This window comes from Molothrus ater, chromosome 11 (genome assembly GCF_012460135.2).
Source record: "Molothrus ater isolate BHLD 08-10-18 breed brown headed cowbird chromosome 11, BPBGC_Mater_1.1, whole genome shotgun sequence".
In the NCBI taxonomy this organism is placed as follows: Eukaryota; Metazoa; Chordata; class Aves; order Passeriformes; family Icteridae; genus Molothrus; species Molothrus ater.
The window spans coordinates 9,481,021-9,501,094 of NC_050488.2; the positions used below are offsets into that span (position 1 = coordinate 9,481,021).

The following is a 20,074-nucleotide window of genomic DNA, read 5'->3' on the forward strand; positions in this document are numbered from 1 at the left end:
GGGTACCAGTAGCAGTGGGGGACAGCAGTCATAGGAAGATCTGCCAAGTGGGACACTCCAGGGCAGGCAGCCTGAGTGACAACTGTCCATTCCCGAGAACGGGATTCTCCCCTGCCACTCCCAATTGTTCCTGGGACGCTGACCCCTCGAGGATCTCCTCATTTCCATGTTCTGCCCCTGTGTCTCATCTGTCCACCCCGAGACCCAGCATGCCCCCATGCTTCAGCCCCCTCTGCCCCTAGTGCCCCGTCACCTCCCCAGCTCAGGAATCCCAGTGCCAGCCCCATCACCAGTGTTTCCCCTGGTGCCAGTGCCTCCTGCCCTGCGCTATCCCAGCCCCAGTGTGCCGAGCAGTGTCCCAGTGTCCCCAGTGCGGCCCCTGCAGTCACAGTGTCCCCTGCAGTCCCGGGGTCCCTCCAGCGCTGACCCCAGCCCGGACCCCCGCCAGCACCGCCCCCGCCCCGCTCTCCACCAATCAGACCGCGCCGCTGCCGATTGGCCCCGCCCTCTCCCTGTCAATCACGGTTCCGTGCCACGCCCTGTACACGTCCGGGGGGCGGTGCCGCGCCTGCGCAGTGCGGAGGCCGCGGTGACAGTGACAGGCTGGCAGGAAAGGGCGGGGGCAGGAAGGGGCGGGGGCCGTGCCGGGACCGGGACCGGGACCAGGACCAGGATCAGGACCAGGACCAGGACCAGGACCGAAATCGGGACCGGGACCTAGGCTGGGACTGCCACTGCCACGGGACGGGAGGGCTGCAGTCACAGGCCGCTCGGTAGCACCATGCTGAAGAAGTTCGACAAGAAGGACGAGGAGTCGGGTGAGGGGAGGCCGGGGCGCTGTGAGGGGAGAGACCCCTCTGTGGGCACGGAGGGGATCGGTGAGGGCCAGCCCTTCGTGGCTGCAGGGAGAGCTGTGAGGGAAGAGACCCCTCCTGTGGAAATGGGGGAGTCTGTGAGGGACAGAGGGAGCTGGGAGGGGAGGCTCGGTGCCAGCTTGGCGGCGGGGGCTTGTGGTGTGCATGGAACCAGTGGGGAGCACTATGGAAGCACAGTGGAACCACTATGGGAACACTGTGGGGGCACTAGAGCAGTCTGCTGCCTCCTTCTCGCAGCCGCAGCCGAGGATAAACTGGTTGTATCGGCACAGCACACCGAGGTTACTGCCACATCAGCAGGTGCAGAGCCTGAGACTAAATGTTGAGCACATTAGCGCTGTTCACAGTTGCCCAGCTCTGGAACCAGGTGCTATAGCCAGGTAGAATCCAGTTCATCGTTTCTGGCCTCACAATCACTGCTACTTTGAATGGATCAGAAAATCTGAGAGCACGAAGTTTCATGCCTGACTTCAAAACTTTAGGCCGATTAGTAAGGAAGAGGTTGATATTTTATGTGGTGTGTAATTCAGGTGGAAGCAATGCATCATAAGACAGTGTTTCTTTTCATGGTTTAGCTTTGTGGTATCTTTTTCATCTTCCTATGAAACTTTCTACACATCTTGCTCTGCATAACAAATCAGTGTGTCCTGAAGCAAATTGATTCAGCTTACATCTTGGTGATTATTCTGTGTGACTGTGCTTTCTTTTTATCTTAATGGGCATTCAATGTTTTGCCCTTGATTCCCTTTTCCAAGGCCTCTAGTGGCATCTTGATAAGCAGAGAATTTAGTGAGGCAGCTGTTGGAGGGGAATTGCTCTTGGCTTTAATTTTGAGGGCTCTTCTTCGTTTGTACCTTGCCACACCCATCAAGGTATTGACATTACCTATGGCTGGGGCTGGCAGGAGAAGCACAGACCCAGTTAATTGGCTTCTGTGTCTTTGCTTTCCATGTATGGTTTTGCTAGCTTTGGATAACCTGCTCCCACTGCCTTTGACATGTCATTTGGCCACAAAATTATGTTTCTCTACAAATCAGAACAAATTGTTGTTAGTTACCCAATATTAGGCACTTTATGAACACACAACCTCTGTCCTCCCTGCATTTTTCTCCCTTTCCATGGAAGAAAACTGATGCAGGGTGCTGTGAGGACTGAGACCCCATGTAGAATGTATTTCAGGATCCTTAGTGCTATGAAGGATAAAGAGGTGATGCAGTGTTGTTCATGGCTGATTTAAGGATTGTAGACATGCTGGACCATGGAAATACTGGGCTGCTGGGCAGGTTTTTGAACACATTAGCATATTTATCTTAGAACTGGTTCATACTCATACTAGAGACATTTTTGCTCTTTCCCCTTGTTTTGTTCTACCTCTTCAACCTCACATAAGTGTCTGTGTTTTGTTCAGCCACCTGCTGCCTTTGCAAACTTCTCCTGAGCCAGAGGAGGGCATTTATGAACCAGGAAGGAGCCAGAGTGCAGATGTGTTTACCTTTTGTGTGTAAGACTTACTCTAGAAAAGGCTCCTGGCACCAGCCTGGGATGCTACAAGCTTGGGTCAGGTCAGATTTTGGCCCAGGAGATGTTCTCTCTAGTGGACCAGGCTTTGGAACAAACACTAGAACAACCCTGAAAAAGGCTGCATTTTGTCCCAGGGCCAGGCTGAACATAAGCCCCTATCAATAACTAGCAGCCTTTGAAAAGCTGCAGCTCACAAATGCTTGGGAGGCAATCTAATAGAGACCATGCAGAATGATAGTGCTTTTCCCTCTGATTATTTCATCCTTAATTGCTGGGGGATTCTAATTATTTAGTATAATTTACTTTGTTAAGTGGACAAATGAAAGTTACTTTGTGCCCAGCCTATCTCGTCTGCTGTCTTGTTCTCTTAATTAGTGATAGAGCCAAAAATACTTTACTGGTGGATTTTTGTTTGGTTTATATGGGAGGGATAAAACACTCCTGACTCACCAGTCTGGCAAGCAGTACCTCTTTCTGTCTAAGCTTTTGTTCCTAGGCCTGTCCTATTGATGCTCTAACTGCCAGCAAGCTCCCAGCCCAGGGTGGAAATTGTCTTTGGGGATACTGTGAAGCACAGTTATTTTACAGCTGATCAGTCTGCCTCAGCTCCTAGTCAGTTACTTCTGGAGGGGATGGCAAATTGAAGAATGTCCCATCTGCTCTGCCTTCCCTGCCTGCCATGAAGACATCCAATCAATATTACTTCAAAGACGGTTCTCTCATTGCTTGGTGTTCATGAAAAAAAATAATCCCAAAATCAGACTTCTTTTAAAGTATGGGCATGGTTCAAAAGTTGCTTTCCCATGGCACTCTCCTTGGAGAGACTTTTACTCTCTCTGTTTTGCAGGTGGGAATTCCAACCCATTCCAGCACCTGGAGAAGAGTGCAGTCTTGCAAGAGGTAAATCTTCAGACCATCTCCTCTGTGCATACCCCACTGGATAGAGTCTCTCCCTCTCTTGAGTAGGTCACTGGAGAACTTCAGCAAGGAAATGAGGGTTTGTTACAGTCCTGCTTGCTCTGAAAGAGATGAGCAACAGTTCTTATTTTATTACTGGACAGATGAAGGGAGAAGGTTGAAATGGTCTCTGGAACAAATTAAAGACTGTCAACTATAAATAGTAATAAAAGGAATAAAATTATCTGAGAAAGCTCACCCCAAACCAGGAAGAATGGGAAAGTGGCCTTGGACACCCCAAATGTCTTGTAGATGACAATATTAGTGAGAGGGGTGTGAGTGATTATTAAAGAGTTGATGAATTTTCTCTGAAGAAATGCCATTCTCAATCCCCAGCCCCTGTTGTTTCAGCATTCTCTGCTTGTGAGGTTGGGAATGGTGTTGGTTCCTGTAGCCTCAGCAAGCTCAAGTTCATCTGTTGGAAGAGTGTTTTAGCTAGCACACAGTGCAGACCAGTGTGGGTGAAAGTGTGATGAGAATTTAGCCTTTAAACCTCTATTGCTCTTGGATTTGTAATCCCAGACTGCAAAACCAGCTGTTTAAAGGGGTCCATGTTTAACAGGAATTAAAGGGAAATCTGATCCAAAGTCATATCTTGCCATACCTCACTCACAGTGTGTAGTTGGGACAGGCAGGACAATGTTTGCAAGGGGGTCAGTGTCAGTCCTTGTCTGTGCTTTGTTTCCAGGCTCGAGTGTTTAATGAGACTCCTATAAACCCACGAAAATGTGCTCATATCCTCACCAAGATCTTGTATCTCATAAACCAGGTAAGAGCGAGAAAATATACATCTATACAGACATGTGCATCAGCCCAAAGCTGGCTGTGCTAATTGGGATTTCCTTTCTTCTTTCCACACAACTAGGGGGAGCACCTTGGTGTCATGGAAGCCACCGAATCCTTCTTTGCTATGACCAAGCTGTTTCAGTCCAATGATGTAAGTCTGCCTTTGGTTTTCTCTATTTACCTGGTGGGACAATTTGTCCCATTTTTATACAGTCAGCTTTTCTGTCCTGTCTGAAGCTACCTGATCTGAGTGGGAAGAGTAGGGTGAAAGTTTAGAAATGGTGATCAGCTTCCTAGCCCTTCCCAGATCTCGTAGCAGCTTAACTGAAGTGTACACTGCTCTTGAGGCAGAGATTCCTCTCTCTAAATTGCCATTTAACTCTGAGATTGTGGTAGGCAGGTGGATTTTCCTGTGCTATGTGCCCAGCATTAAAATATCCTGCTGAGAGTCAACAATTGTGTGTTTGGAGGAGGCTGGGAGTGAGTGCCCACTCACAGCAGTAGCACTGTCATTAGTTGTCCCCCAAACTGCAAGGCTTTAAAATCATGAGACCAGTGCAGAAATCCCCAGACTCAGGAATATAAATTGTTTGCTTTCTTGCTTTTGGAGCAACACATGGTTTTTAACCACCAAACCATCAAATAGTTTCAAGGCTTTCTCCTTGTTCATATGAATGACAAGTGGAAGATGAAACTGTAGATCCAGCTAAATCTGGTATCTCAATGGCCTCACCCTAAGACTGAGGGATTAGAAGAGGAAGAGGTGTTTTGTTCATCAGTCTGGATTTTGTACATCTTTTACGCTCAAGGAGTGATGCATTCTGAAGTTATCAAGTTCTTGTGATCTTCATGATAAAATTATGTAAGCAGGGAAAACTGAGGTCCCTTCCTATCTGGGATCATCTCAGCTGATGTTCTTCTTGCTTATTTCCTTGCCAGCCAACTCTTCGCAGGATGTGTTACCTCACTATCAAGGAGATGTCTTCTATTGCAGAAGATGTGATCATTGTTACTAGCAGGTCAGTCACTTCATTTTCCTTGCTGTAATACTGACATGCTCTTCAGTAATGTCTGTCCAGCTTCTTGAAGTAGTCCCTGAGCAGGGTGATGATACGGAATGCCTTTGGTGAGGAAAAAGTTTTCCTTTATAAAAGACCAATAAAATACAGACATTAAACTCATAGTGATGTATGCAGAACATGCTGTGTCCCTGTACCCCATGCCCATGGATGTCTGGGGTATTTCTTGGTTACATGATATGGTAGCATTGCTGGCTTTTCCCCTTTTGCAAAGGCTTTTTCATTAACTCTTGTCTGAATGCTTTGAAATGTTTTGAAGAATTCTGGCATAAACCCCAAGGCTTTCAACAGGTAGACAAGGATTTACTTCTGCAGCAACACTGAATATGACTTCACCAGGGAACAAAATTCCCTCTGTGAGTCATTCCTGAATTGCTGATTGTGTGTTCTGGTTTGAAAGCAAAACCAGTGAGAGACTCTTAAGTCAGGAATACAATTTATTAGGAAAAGGGAAAAAATCAAATACATACAATAATACAAAAGAAAAAAAGCCACTGACAGAGTCAGAATACAACCTGACACCCTGCTAGTTAGGGTGGCGGTAGCAGTCCAGATGAAATGATCTTGTTGAAGTGGTGATCTCATAGAAAAGATCTGGTAGCTCTTGTCCTCTGGAAACCAGTGGGTAAGGGCTGCCTGTTCTGTCCCAAAGCCCAGATTATATCCAGGTAGGGATGCTTAGCTCCTGTCCCTTGGGCAGAGCATCTCACAATGGGCTGATATCACTCTGAGTCATGTGGTGAGTCCTTGATATCTCTGAGTCATTGGCAAGGTATTGATGGGCCCATTAACAGGAGATAAGGAAAAAAACAATGCCCCTCCTGTTTTCAACTGCTCTTGAGGATGGGAATGGAATACATCTTTGTATTGTAACCTAGGACATCATGCCAGTCAAATGTCCTGTGGGGGAGTCAGGAGCATGCCTGTACAGGGTCTGTAAAGGGCTGAGGCAGAAGCCAGTCTCAAGTGCTGCAATATGATGAATTTCTGGCCCTTCACAGATGGTCTCACACTGACCTGAGTATTGATCTTTTCCTCCTGCCTTCCCACTCCAGTGGGATTTGCCTGAGACCTGCAGCTGCCTGCTTGGCATTCAGGGCATTCAGCCGTGATGCTGGCTGCCTGCTGCTCTGTGTGCACTGTGTGTGCACCTGAGAGCTGCTGGCTCAAGAGTGCCATACTGAGAGCTTCCTGTTTTCCCAGCTTAACCAAAGACATGACTGGGAAGGATGACAATTACCGAGGCCCTGCTGTGAGAGCACTCTGTCAGATCACTGATGTAAGTGCTGCTTTTCCCATGGTGCAGCTCTGTGCCCTTCACTTTTTCCTACTTTTCCCCATGCCTTTCACAGTCAGAAAGGCTTTCCCATATCAGTGTTGTTTCCCTCTCTCTGCAGAGTACCATGTTGCAGGCCATTGAGCGCTACATGAAGCAGGCGATTGTTGACAAAGTGCCAAGCGTGTCCAGCTCTGCTCTCGTGTCTTCCTTGGTATGTACTCTCTGCAGCACAGGCCTGAGGGACAATCAAGCAGGGAAGCAGTCATCTGTGGTGGGACTACACATCTTGGGAGTTTCAGGATTTTGTTGCTATTCCTGTCTTTGTGAACTGAGGGACTGGCACTGACTTTGTTAAGAGATCATCAACCTCCTGAGGCTGCAGCTGTTATGGCCAGATCTCTGCATGCTGATCCCTTGTTCTTCTATAAATTGCTGCTGCCAGCACACTCATGGGGAAGGCTCACTGCTTCTTAATATAAGCTGAAATTCCCAAAGCTTCCTCCATTCTTATCTCATGGGTTGTTGTGACTTCATCTCCTTCCAGCACTTGCTGAAGACCAGTTATGATGTGGTGAAGCGCTGGGTGAATGAGGCTCAGGAGGCAGCTTCCAGTGACAATATCATGGTGCAGGTAGGACGCCCACCTCCAGCAGGGGAATAGCCACCAGCATCTGAGCATGGAGCAGATTGCTGGAGCTCAGCCAGGCACCTCTGGGTGACAGAGGGGACAAAGGGGAAAGAACCCACCATGGGTTTGTGACGTTCTCTTTCCCTGCACAGTATCACGCCCTGGGCCTGCTGTACCACGTGCGGAAGAACGACCGCCTGGCAGTCAACAAGATGCTCAGCAAGTTCACACGCCACGGCCTCAAGTCCCCGTTTGCCTACTGCTTGATGATCCGAATAGCCAGCAAGCTGCTGGAGGAGGAGGCTGGCAGGTGAGCGGGCTCCTTTGTCCTGCTGAAGGAACTTCCTCGTCCTGCTTCCATCTCCTCTTGTAGACTCACTTGCCATCTCATTTGTTCTGTCTTTGAAGAGCAGCATGCAGCTTCTACCCTCTTATTGTTTGATAAAAGCAGAGAAAATATAGGAAGTCCTCCTGGTTGTTTTGAGATGGCTTCTGTGAGTCTTGCGTGCATCAAATACTATCTTGTTTCTCTGAGTGTTTTGCATAGCTGTTATTTGGTTTACTCCATTTTCTCTATCTTCTGTAATTGTTTATCTAGCATGTATGCAGTGTGGCTTCCTGGTGGATAAGAGTTGTGGTGTGTACAGTCATTTCCTACTGTGTGAGAATTGAGGGGGATTCCCTTTAGGCTGTAAGGCAAAGGGTGTCTTCTCAGAAGGCAGCCTGACTTTCAAGCATGCTGGAAGTACAGTATAATGACCACTACAAAATCTGGGGACAAAGTGGGTTTATGGCTGCTTTCACCTTTCCATGGGCTGTGGGACCTGCCCATTTCTGCTGCTGAATTCTTAACTTCTGTTAGTACCTTTGCTTTAATTCAATCTTGTGGGGTTTTTTTGTCCCTTAGCCGCGATAGCCCTCTGTTTGATTTCATTGAGAGCTGCCTGAGAAACAAGCATGAGATGGTGGTGTATGAAGCTGCATCTGCCATTGTTAACCTGCCCAACTGCACTGCCAAGGAGTTGGCTCCAGCTGTCTCAGGTAAGTGTGGTGCTCATGGTCATGGTGAGGGAATTATGAGCCTTGAGTGGTGACCCTGCTGTTTGCCCCAAGAAACAAGGGCCTTGTGCACTTTCAGGCTTTTATGCTGCTCTATTCTTTGTTGCTTTATGCTGCTGCTGAGAGCCTGTGGTGTGTGGGAGTAGCTTTGTTCTTGTGAAGGTATTTCCTGGTGTGTTCAAGTGTTGTTACTTTATGGGTCAGTCCTGGGAAAGGAGCAGGGTTTGCACAAAATGGAGAACAGCAGTTCAAATTAACTTAATAGGAAAGATGACAAGGTGATGAATTTGGCTTTCACAAGCAGCAGAGGATAGGAGCACTGTGGAAGAAGGGGGAGGTAGGTGAGTTAGTTGCCAGCAGGGGTGTGACAAAGGCAAAGGGGACAAGAAGGAGGGAGGAATCTGTTAAAGGTACAATTGCTTCTTAAGCATTTTTCTAGGTACCTTATGCTTGCAACTGTCTCTTTGCTGAAGCTCTTGCTTTAGGTATGAAATGCTTCTCAATAACAGAGTGCCTAAACATCTGCCTGTGTTGGTTTTCCCACCTTGCAGTTCTGCAGCTGTTCTGCAGCTCCCCGAAAGCAGCACTAAGATACGCAGCCGTCCGTACCCTCAACAAGGTAGGAGCCAGTCCCTTGGGAGCTCCAGTAGTGTCTCATGTGCATGGAGGTGCAGACTGCAGAAGGCAGCCAGATTATGTGATGATTTTCTGTGAATAACCTCTGTCTTGTGCTACAGCCTTACATTTCATTGCTTTCTGTCTGGAGTAAAACCTCAAAGAACATTCTACAGAAGAAAAAAAAAACCCTGATAATTTTCACTGGTCTCTTAGAATGTCACTAGTCTTAGTGTTACTGCTTTCTCTTCTGAGCTTCCCATGGTGTGGAAGCTCCTTGTAAAACAGGGATCAAACCTTGGTGATGCTTCTTGCCTGCTCTGTGGTAGTCTTTGCTGCAGCTTTTCCCTTCTCCTTATAAACACTATAAAAGAAAAAGAGAGAATGGCAGTGTCTGGTAACTGCTGTGCTTCTGCCTACAGAGCTGTTTTGCACAGCTAGTCTGGCTAAATTTTTGTTGGGAATTCATAGCTTTCTTTTCTTATTATATAGAGCAAAATCAGAGAGTTAAAAATAATAGACTGTTTACTGCTACTGCTTTTCTTCCAGCAAGGGGTGCAATTCTGCAGGAAACAAGAGCTTGCTACCTTAACTCCAGATTAGCTATTTGTCTGAGATGTCTCTCATGTGCAGTCTATACCACTTATTTCTATGGGAAGGAGTGAGTTTTGTTGGGTTTTGCCAGCTGAGCCTTTTGCATCTCTTGAGGGATTTTCATTCTTCCTTGGCTGTTGCAGGTGGCCATGAAGCACCCATCTGCTGTGACTGCCTGTAACCTGGACCTGGAGAACCTTGTGACAGACTCCAACCGCAGCATCGCCACCCTGGCCATCACCACGCTGCTGAAAACCGGCAGCGAGAGCAGCATTGACCGGCTCATGAAGCAGATCTCCTCTTTCATGTCAGAAATCTCAGATGAGTTCAAAGTAAGGAAGTGGGAGGAGGAGGGACACCCAGATTCCTGAAGAAACCTCATGGTCTTTGTCCATGTTTGTGTGTGTGCTCTAAACCTGCATGGAGCTGCTTCCAGAAGCAGCAGAATATTTGCAGGGAGGAGAAAGTATTTGAGGCTGTCTGTCTAAGCCATGCCTCAGTCCTACATCTCCAAAGTCACATGCCCTTTTCTGGGGAGATGCTTCTGAGAATCAAATCTCCTTCTTTCCCGTGGGTGTGGGCTTTCTTTAGGGGCTGCCCAGTGCATAAAGATCTATCTCCTCCAATTCTTAAGACTGTACCTCCTGGGACAAAATAAATAAAGACAAAAACATGATTTCCAGTCTAGGGAGGCCAGCAGAAAATTAATACAACTCAGCTATTTTTTCCTGCAGGGTGAAACAGAATTGTTTTTACTTGCCCTCTTTTCCTGCAGGTGGTAGTGGTGCAGGCCATCAATGCTCTGTGTCAGAAGTACCCTCGCAAGCACGCTGTCCTCATGAACTTCCTCTTCACTATGCTCCGGGAGGAGGTGAGTTTGCAGGACAGCTGTGTCTGCCTTGCTTGTGTGCGTAACAGTGCTCCCTATGAGTGTCAGGCTTTTACTGATAAGGCTGTGCAGTGAAAACCTCTCTCTAAAAGGCTTGCAGTCTAACTGCAGAAATGCCCAGCTGTGCACAATAGTTATAAGCATACTGCTAGACATATTTTTAGTGTGGTTTTCATTCTGTGATTTTTTTAATGGGGGTTTATTAACTCTCAAAGCAAATGCAAGCAACAGCAGATCTGTTGGCAGTCCATGTGTGTTTCACATTTGAACCAGCTTTCTTTTATACTTTGACAGCAAGTTCCAAGAAGTTTTGTCTTGTACACAAAGATTCAATGACAACCTATTTATTGATGACACGGGACCACTTTTGTTCTGGTGTCTGTGCTCTGGCAGTGAAGGGATCACGAGTACCTATAACCATTCTCTGCATTCAGCCAGACAAAAATCACAGAAAGACAGCTTTACAGAGGTTTGCTGAGGCTGTTTCTAAATGATCCAACATGCCTGCAGCACAGCTGGCACCACTGCTTGCTCTGACATCACTTCCTGCCAATACAGCCTCTCATTTGGGAACAAACTGGAGCATCTCATTTTGCTCCTGTGAAAAATGGACCATTCTTTCCCATATTTTCTGTGGGTGGATGGTATCATTTTGAATACGGTTTTGTACTTCAAAGCATTCTGTTTTAAAGCTTTTTTAATCTGAAGTAGCTCCAGAAGGATCCAAATGCCCAGCACTGTGCGTGTAATTGGCAGAGGGTAGTGTGCAGTTTAATCCCCCGGTGTGTATTGAGGACATCAGTAAATAATGTCTGAAGATTGCCAAGCATTACTGGCATGTCAGGTTTGGCTCTACCTGGGGAGCTATTGATTGCCTATCATCCCACACTAATGGAGCTATTTGCTGTCTCCTGCTGGGGCAGATATGATCCTTCATACATTTCTCTTGTGATTCATCCTCAGATGTCTAGTGCTGAAGGGGAGAGGGTTGTGTCTTTTTCTCTTTCCATATGGCTGATTTTAAGCACTAATTCTAGCAGCAGAGGATTTTGATGGAGATAAAAACCCTTCAGCCAGATGAATCCTTTTACTCTTGGGTTAGGACTCTGATTTGTTTTGTTTTTTTTTTCTCCAGTACACCCATTCTGAAGGGAGCTGGCAAGAGAGCTTGAATATTAGCTGGCCCTCTGGGTGTAAAGAGGGTCAAAAGTGAGGGCAGAATTACTGCCCTCCTCCTTTCAAGCACACATTAAAAAGCACTGAGTGTGAGTGACCTTTCAAAGGAATGTTTCTCCTGGCTAGCTCAGTCTCTAAAATACTTTGATGTTTCCAGCTGAGCAGTTCCCTTTTGCTCCTCAGGGTGGCTTTGAATACAAGAGAGCCATCGTGGACTGCATCATCAGCATTATTGAGGAGAACTCAGAGAGCAAAGAGACAGGCCTGTCTCACCTCTGTGAATTCATTGAGGACTGTGAGTTCACTGTGCTGGCCACTCGTATCCTCCACCTCCTGGGGCAGGAAGGGCCCAAAACCAACAACCCCTCCAAATATATTCGCTTCATCTACAACAGGGTTGTTCTGGAGCATGAAGAAGTCCGGGCAGGTAAGTGACAGACCTGGAAAGTTCTCTGCCCTTGCACAGATCTTCAGGGAGCCATAGTGTATGAATGCCTCTGCTTTTGAGGGCTGTGATTGCTCTAGGCCTGAGCAGATTGTTTTATACAGCAAAGATCCTGCAGTAGTATTGATTGAAGAGGCTGCCTGTGGCTGAGAAGTGGGAAGGAATATGCACTGGTTCTGAAACCAGACAAAGGGTTGCAGGCTAACACTTCACCTCTGCTTCTTTCTAGTCACAATTTTACTAATGTACATACTTTACTAGTGTAGCATCTCTGACATGATCAAGGCCAAGAAATGGAGGAAACTTCAGCTGATTCCTTTGTTTTCTAATTCAGTTTTCATGACTTTTGCTACAGGTGCTGTAAGTGCCCTTGCCAAGTTCGGAGCTCAGAATGAGGAGATGTTACCCAGTATCTTGGTGTTACTGAGAAGGTCAGTTGGGCCTCAGAGTCTTTCAAAATCCTGGGTGAAATATCTTGTTTGCTTGAGAGCTTGTCTACTCTCTTCTACCTGTGGATCTGAGAAGGTGCAGGGGGTACCCGTGATCCTGTGCCAGCATCACCAGTGCATTCAGCACCACAAACTGGACAGAAGCCATGTGTGGCAAATTACTGTTTTTCTAATATAATTACTAGGAGATTGCTGGATCTTCCCTATGGCATGCTTTTTCTGGCCGTGTGATGTTTCTTAGTGATGGGGATTCTGAAGAAAGTTTTCCACTTTCCCCTCAGGTGTGTGATGGATGATGACAATGAAGTGAGAGACAGAGCCACCTTCTACCTGAATGTTCTGGAGCAGAAGCAGAAGGCCCTCAATGCTGGCTACATCCTGAATGGTACTGCAGGAAGGCCTTAAAACAAGTCTGAACCTCTTTCCTGGTCTAACAAGAGTTAAACTAAGATCCTGGCATTGTTGTGGTTTCAATGACCTGTCCCTTCTGTCCCCAGGGTTGACAGTGTCCATCCCTGGCCTGGAGAGGGCTCTGCATCAGTACACCCTGGAGCCCTCTGAGAAACCCTTTGACTTGAAATCTGTTCCTTTGGCAACAGCTCCTATCATCGAGCAAAGAGCAGGTGAGCAATCAGGTCCCCTGAATGCTAGTGATATTCTGCACTGGGCTTGCTGAGAACTGCTGGGCTCCATCCTATTTGAATTTTGTGGGATTGCATCTCCTGGAAAGACTAAGGACTGCAAATCTGGTTGCTCCCACATTAATGTTTCAGTTTAGTCCAACTGCTAATAATAGTAGTAGCTGGCAATCCTCACTGGAGCTGCTGCAGTTCTAAAGCTGCTTAGGAAGCCAAGTACGGGTGTCTAGTCTATATCAAATGAGAAATGAGCTCCCTTGCTTTCCTTACTCAAATTCCTCTTTAGACATTGATCTCTTTTCTAATTTAGTAATTTCTTACTGTTCTCTTTCAACTTTTTTGGGTTTATTTTTGTTTGAGTGTTTTCTTTTTCATTTGCAGAAAATGCCCCTGTTGCTGTAGTGAAACAGCCAGAGAAAGTGGCAGCAACACGGCAAGAAATATTCCAAGGTAAATTGATGCAAGTCCTCTGCTCTGTCCATGTGTGAGAACTCTGTGGCCATCTCTTGCTGAGCCTGCCTTAGCCCCTCTGGCTTCTTCTTACTTTCTTGCAGGGAGTGACATGAGCTCCCAACTTAAGGTCAGCTGTTCACTCCTGGAGGGTGGAGGTGCCTGCAGTCCTCTTTTTTCTGTCTTGCAGTAGACATGAGCAAAGGATGACTCTTTTTCATTTTAAAAGTCTCTAGGGAATGTTTATGAGTATTTGATGGATATTCCTTTGCTGTAGCAGCTTCTGGCAGCTGAAACAAGGGGTTTGACACTGCTAACACCTCCTTGTGTCTTGAGGAAGGCAGTAATTTGTGTCCTCTATTTCAGAGCAACTGGGGGCCATCCCAGAATTTCGGGGGCTGGGCCCACTCTTCAAGTCTTCCCCAGAGCCTGTGGCCCTGACAGAGCTGGAGACAGAGTATGTGGTTCGTTGCACAAAGCACACCTTTGTCAACCACATGGTGTTCCAGGTGGGTAGCTATAGGGCTCTCAGAAGATAAGCTCCTGACTGGCAAAAGCTTCGTTGTGAAGATATCTCTCAGGGATATCATAGAATCATAGAATGGCCTAAGTTGGAAGTGACTTTAAAGATAATCTAATGTCAACCCCTCTGCCATGGACAGGGACACCTTTCACTGGACCAGGTTTCTCAGAACTCCATCCAGCCTGGCCTTGAACACTTCCAGAAAGGCAGCACCCACAGTCTGTGTTCAAAGCATGACACTGCAATGAGTAGTCCTTAATTTTTTATCCATGGTAGCAGAGCCCCAAAGAAAATTAATAAGAGTGGGGGAGTGTGTCTGAGCAATGCTTACAGGTATAGTCAAATCCAACAAGCACTAGATGGGGCTGTTCTCACTCAGGAGTTGGCAGGGGGATCTGTGTTCTTTCTTCAGAGTCCCCAAGCCTATGGTTTGGGCATGAAAGAGTGAAGCTTACTACATCTGAGAAACTGAAAAGGGTACCCAAGAAAGGGATTCAGTGGGGCAGAGCTCTTCATCTGCTGTGTTTTGTTTTAGCCTGTAGCACAGGTGCTTTCTTCTGTACACCCTGGCTTTGGCTGTACCACACTGCTGCTACATGTGAGATATTAGGATTGATGTGCCAGTCCCCTTGCCTGGGCTTCAGAGAGTCTGAGGCACAGTGAGTCCTTTGCTAGCTTGTGAGCTGCAGTGTTTTGTCCTTAGCCAGCTCCTTCCTCAAAGCTCAGAACTGCTTACACTGCCCTTTGCAAAGGGGTTGACCTTTGTTTCTATTGTCCGTTCACCAGATGCAATTGTGTGAGCTTAAGAGATTTGGCATTGCAGCTGGAACAAAGTCTAATCAGCAAGTTTGGACTTGCTGAAAACTTCAGGCTTGCTGAAACTTGCTCAAGCTCTACCTTGTTCAAGCCGTGCAAACAATCATCTTTCCATCTGCAGTGAAGGCACTGTGTCCCTGTAGCTTCAAGTGGGATGACATGGGCAACACAGTACTTGTGTTTCTGTAGAGCAAAGAATTAACCCAGGAATTACTGGAAATTGGAGGAAAAAGTTCCATACTAACTAGTGGAACTGAAACAGGCAAAATCTGACACATCCCTGCCCTCACTGAATTTGTGATCCTGCCTGAGTTGCAGAGGGCAGGCCTTGGATTGGTGTGTGCTGGTTTGTTTTAAGTCTTGTTTCCTTAAAAAAAAAAGCTTCTGGAGCACTGGACTCCCCAGCAGGGTTTTAGTTTCTCCCCTAAAGCATTTAAATGGGTACTCTTTAGTGACAGAGCACTCAAGTTGCTCTGTCATGAGCCAGCTGATAGTGAGGTGCACCCTGGAAGCACAGAGAGCTGGGGGTTCACGGGCTGACACCAGGCTCCCACTGTGCCTCAGCTGGGGCTGCTCTGCAAGGAGTAGTGAGCAGCTTCAAGCTGTTGCTGCTTTCCCCTTTCCTGTTTAGTTTGACTGCACGAACACCCTGAATGATCAGATCCTGGAGAATGTCACAGTGCAGATGGAGCCAACAGAGGGGTATGAGGTCATTGGCTATGTACCTGCCAAAACCCTGGTGTACAACCAGCCAGGTACCTGCTACACGCTGGTGGCACTGTCTGAAGAGGATCCAACAGCAGGTAAACAGTCTGCAATCTTTTTTCCTGTGTTGTTTAGCCTCACACATTCTACCTTACATCTCAGCCAGATATTTATAGCCTGTGTATGAGTGCAGCCCTGAGTGATGCTGATCATGACTTGTCTTTGCTGTTTTGGGGGTTATCAAGCCTTTATTCTCCTCTGCTGGTTACTTTGTGCTGTAGTACTGCCAAGCTGGGCTGTGAGAGCTGGCAGATGAGTTGTCTTTTGTGCACCCTGGCATGTCCTTCATCCTTTCTTTGTGTTAGACATGGGGAAACTGATGCTTGTAAAATGCTGAGAGTGCCCAGATGCTCTGGGTAGCAAAGGGGTATTTCAGACAAACCGCTAGAATTTATGGGATGTCTGTTTGAATAGAACATCTCCCTCCCTGTTTGCCACTGTCCAGAACATGAATCAGGCTTTACCTGTGCTTTGGTCTCCCTGGTTTGTGCTCTGGAACTGCTCTGCTGTCGTGTTGCTGCTGTTCACTCAGCAGTACCCATCTTCTAGGGATGAGTCATCACTTCTTCTCCCAGCTGAGTGGTATTAGTGAGCTGCAGCATTGCAGTGCAAGGGGCTTTCATTTCAGAGGCACAGGAACTGACCCCTGTATGTGGATCTTGCCTCTTCACAAGGTGCTGATGGGACATGTTTAGTTAGTATTCCCAACACAATCTCAGGTTCACTAGTAATAGCACTTGATCTGAGGATTATAGTCTTGTACAACCATCATGAGCCTGTCTTTATCACTGTTTGCTTAATATTATAAATAAATAGCTTGTCCTTGAGAGACAGAAACTGTTGGAGAGCTCTCTCTAGGTCAGTGGCTAAGCCTGTGCTGCTGACAGTGATGGGGAGAACCTGGCTGCTCCAAACCTCCCAGCCCCATTCTACCTCAGGACAGTGTGGCTGTGGTGATAATGTGAGCTTTGCCTTTGCTTTCTTGCCTCCAGTGGCCTGCACGTTCAGCTGCATGATGAAGTTCACTGTCAAGGACTGTGATCCCAACACAGGCGAGACGGACGACGAGGGTTATGAGGATGAGTATGTGGTAAGAAGCTGGGCATGTACCTGATCCTGGAAACTGCTGTCATTTTGTGGGGTTTTGCAATCTGAACTTGGATCCCCCTGCAAGCAATGATGTGATCACCATCACCGAAGTGGGCAGCATCATGTAGAGGGAGCTCTTGCTGTTTCTGATGCACAAGGGAGTTTGCAGAGCTTGCTTTGTCTCATTTGGAGTATTCTCCTGTTGCACTGTGGATGGACATCTGACTGTGCAGGATATGTGTGTTTTGGGAGGCCATGGTGCATCCTCCAGGTTTGGGTGACTGTGCCCTATGGGCTCCAGCAATGGCACACTCAGGGTTATAGAGACAGAGGGCACTCAGGCATCTTTTGTTCTCCACAAGTTGCTCCTGTGGTGGCACAGTTAATTGTCTAGAGGCTTGCCTGGCACGGGGAAGTTGCCATCCTCGTTCTTATTCTGGGGAAGGTGGAGCTCTTCCCTCCCCAGCACTGACACTGCTGAGAGCAGTGCTGCTGCAGAAGCACCTCTCTTCCTTGGAGAGGAAGGGATGTTGTTCACAGCCTCAGCTTGGCCTCTTAGCTCCAGAGACTGTTTTCTGTGCGTTGCCTGTCACTGCTGTGAATCTCATTAGAGGCACTGCTGTGCAGTGAGTCACTGTCTTCCCAGAAAGAGTGAGGAGAGTTTTTCACAATGGAACAAAAGAAGTTAACACTTCTTTCAGCTTCCTACCAGTCACCAAGGCAATTGAGTGATACTTAAACTCTTCCATGTGTTTCAACTAGAATCAGGAGGCAATTCTTTTCTGCAGCAGTTGTTGGAATTAATGCATGCTGGTGTCCTTCAGGGCATTGTCTGTCCTTCATTACATACTCTGGAGGGACAAGCCTGGTTCTGCCTTGCACAGGTGCAGTCACAGCAGCTGCTCAGCTACCCTGGTGCCAGTGTTAGGTGATGGCACACATCTGACAGTGTCTCACTGTACCAGCCTACAAATTGATAAGCCAGAAAGGCAAAACACAAGCTTACATGCATTTCAGGGAAGCAAATGCTCAAGCAGCTATTTATAAGCTTTTGTTTTTCCCTCTGTTTTTGCCATTTGTCCAGTGCTTTGATCTCTGTCAGACCAAGGGCTGTGCTCAGAGCAGGAACATGGTTTGTAAGCCCTGGAAATGGCATCACTGTGCATTTCTCTGGCCTAGCAGTTGCTCAGTAGCAAACCAGAAGTGGAAGTGGAGGCACTCTACTGCATTCACCTGATCTTAGGGGATCCAGTTAAAGTTGACTCTGAGGATAACAGGGTTAAGAACAAACACGTTTCACTTGAACCTCTTCTACCACCAGCTTGAAGACCTGGAGGTCACAGTGGCTGATCACATCCAGCGAGTTCTGAAGCCAAACTTTGGAGCAGCCTGGGATGAAGTGGGTGATGAGTTTGAAAAGGAAGAAACCTTTACTTTATCTGCTATTAAAACCCTTGAAGGTAAGGAAGGGTGTGTGAGCACAGCAGAGCTCTTATTTTCCCTCTGGCAGGCAGAGTCCAGAGGCCCAGTCTGGCTCACTTTAGATCTGTCACAGGAAGGCTAATGGGGCAAAACCCTTCACAAGCTTTACACCACAGCTGTTAAATAGAGAGCTGCAGTTACTGTCATAATAAGTTAGTTCAGGTTTCAAAGAAACTAGTGAGTGTTTTGTGACCAGTAGAGACCAGGCTGGATTGTGGAGGCAAGAGAATAGCTCGCTTTGCTCTTGTACTTAACCCTTCCAAGCAGGCAGACCATAATTCAGTTATGAACTCCCACCATTCTTCTTGAGACCAGTAATAAGAAATGAAAACATCAGAAGACATGAGGCTGGTGAGCAGGCTGGTGGGGTAAACCCTCTTCTCTTTCATCATGTATCAGATTCTGTTTTACTCACAAACCTGTGAAAACTCAGTTCTTTTGATGCCTTACGGAGTGTCCTTGTCCTGTAGCCATTTCTGTGCTCCCTTGAATAGCCCCTTGGGGTTTGAAATACTCTCCCTGAGCCTTTTCATATTTCTCCTGAAGACCTGTGTTTCCTGCAAGACATCTCTTCCCTTTTATAGTCTCCAGAGAAACAAGCAGGCTGACAGGTCTGTGCAGTAAATGCAGCCACCTGCATTCTCCTTCTGCCCTTGTCTGACTCACTCCTCCTCTTCTTTGTCCCCAGTTTGCTACATCAGATAACAGAACTCTCCTATGGTGGTGGGGGTTTTTGTGTGTTGTCTTTGTAGTCCTTGTGGCCTCCAAAACCACGATTCTGACCAGTGTGTCCCTCAGGACAAGGAACATGAACCCTAACACGTAGGGAGAGCTTGAGTCACTTTTAGTTGCTCTTTATGCTTAAGATATCTGTGACACGGAGCCCATTTTATTGCTTCTTTTCTAACAGAGGCAGTGAGCAATATTGTGAAGTTCCTGGGGATGCAGCCCTGTGAGCGCTCAGATAAAGTGCCAGATAACAAGAACTCTCACACACTGTACCTGGCAGGTGAGCTGTGGGGTGAGGTTCTGCTCGAGGAGCAGCTCTGGGAGGTTGCACAGAGCTGCCTGTTTAAAATCAGGGCAGGAGTTCCTGATGGAGTCCACTGTGCTCTGGGTTGGATTTTGAGGTTTGTTCCTGCCGTGATTTCTGTCTCTGCAGTGCAGAGCAACTGGTTTTGGGATCAGGGAGGGTGCTTTGGTGGAAGGGATGTTGGGATCAGCCCCAGGCTCAGCTGGGTGGAATTTGCTGCCTTTGTGATCTGTGGCATCCTGCTTTGGAGTGAGCCTGGTGTGGGAAATACAGCAGCCTTACCCAGCAGAACAGATGAGTACCAGAGCTCTTAGACAATCCTGGATCTCTTCTCACCTGGAGTTTATTTTACACTTTGGTTTCATGGGTTTTACAGTAGCAAGAGTCCCAGGTATGGTATCATGAATGGGAACTGAGCTGCTTTAGGGTCTCTCCTGGCCCAGTACAAGGACTTGCCAGATTTTGCAGTGGTGTTCATCTTCAGACTTGCAGGAGAAAGCAGCCTGCAGCGTTCTGACCCCGTCCTCCCCCTGTCCTCTGCAGGTGTGTTCCGGGGTGGCCATGACCTCCTGGTGCGGTCTCGCCTTGTTCTCACCGACACGGTGACCATGCAGGTCACGGCCCGCAGTGCGGAGGAGCTCCCTGTGGATGTGATCATGGCCTCTGTCGGATAAACCCCCTTTCCAGGACTGTCCTAACTCTGAGCCTCACCGACAGCAGAATAAGGATCACGGTCACTACAGCAGCTTTTGTGTTCTCTGCAGTACAGCTGTACTTGGGGCTTTGTCTATAAAATCACCACGTTTTTAATCTCCGGCTACGCCGCGCTCTGTCCCCGCGTCGCAGCACCGTAGCGGCCGCTCCCCGTGCTCCTCCCGCTGTGGTTCCAATAAAGCAGTGTTGTGGCTCTTCCTGGCTGTGTCGGG

At 47.4% G+C, this 20,074-nt stretch overlaps 1 protein-coding gene across 1 annotated transcript; it reads left to right on the forward strand.

Moving 5' to 3' along the window:
* The first annotated feature begins 654 nt into the window (after positions 1–654).
* On the forward strand, positions 655–20,060 carry COPG1 (COPI coat complex subunit gamma 1). The gene is made up of 24 exons (XM_036390903.2): positions 655–818; positions 3,244–3,296; positions 4,042–4,122; positions 4,219–4,290; positions 5,079–5,158; positions 6,422–6,497; positions 6,616–6,708; positions 7,042–7,128; positions 7,278–7,435; positions 8,033–8,166; positions 8,736–8,803; positions 9,537–9,725; positions 10,169–10,264; positions 11,642–11,885; positions 12,259–12,334; positions 12,634–12,737; positions 12,850–12,975; positions 13,372–13,440; positions 13,807–13,949; positions 15,411–15,582; positions 16,537–16,634; positions 17,955–18,093; positions 19,026–19,124; positions 19,692–20,060. Exons 1-24 carry the CDS (start codon positions 782–784, stop codon positions 19,820–19,822), a joined length of 2,625 nt encoding a protein of 874 aa, XP_036246796.1. The 5' UTR covers positions 655–781; the 3' UTR covers positions 19,823–20,060.
* The last annotated feature ends 14 nt before the right edge of the window (positions 20,061–20,074 follow it).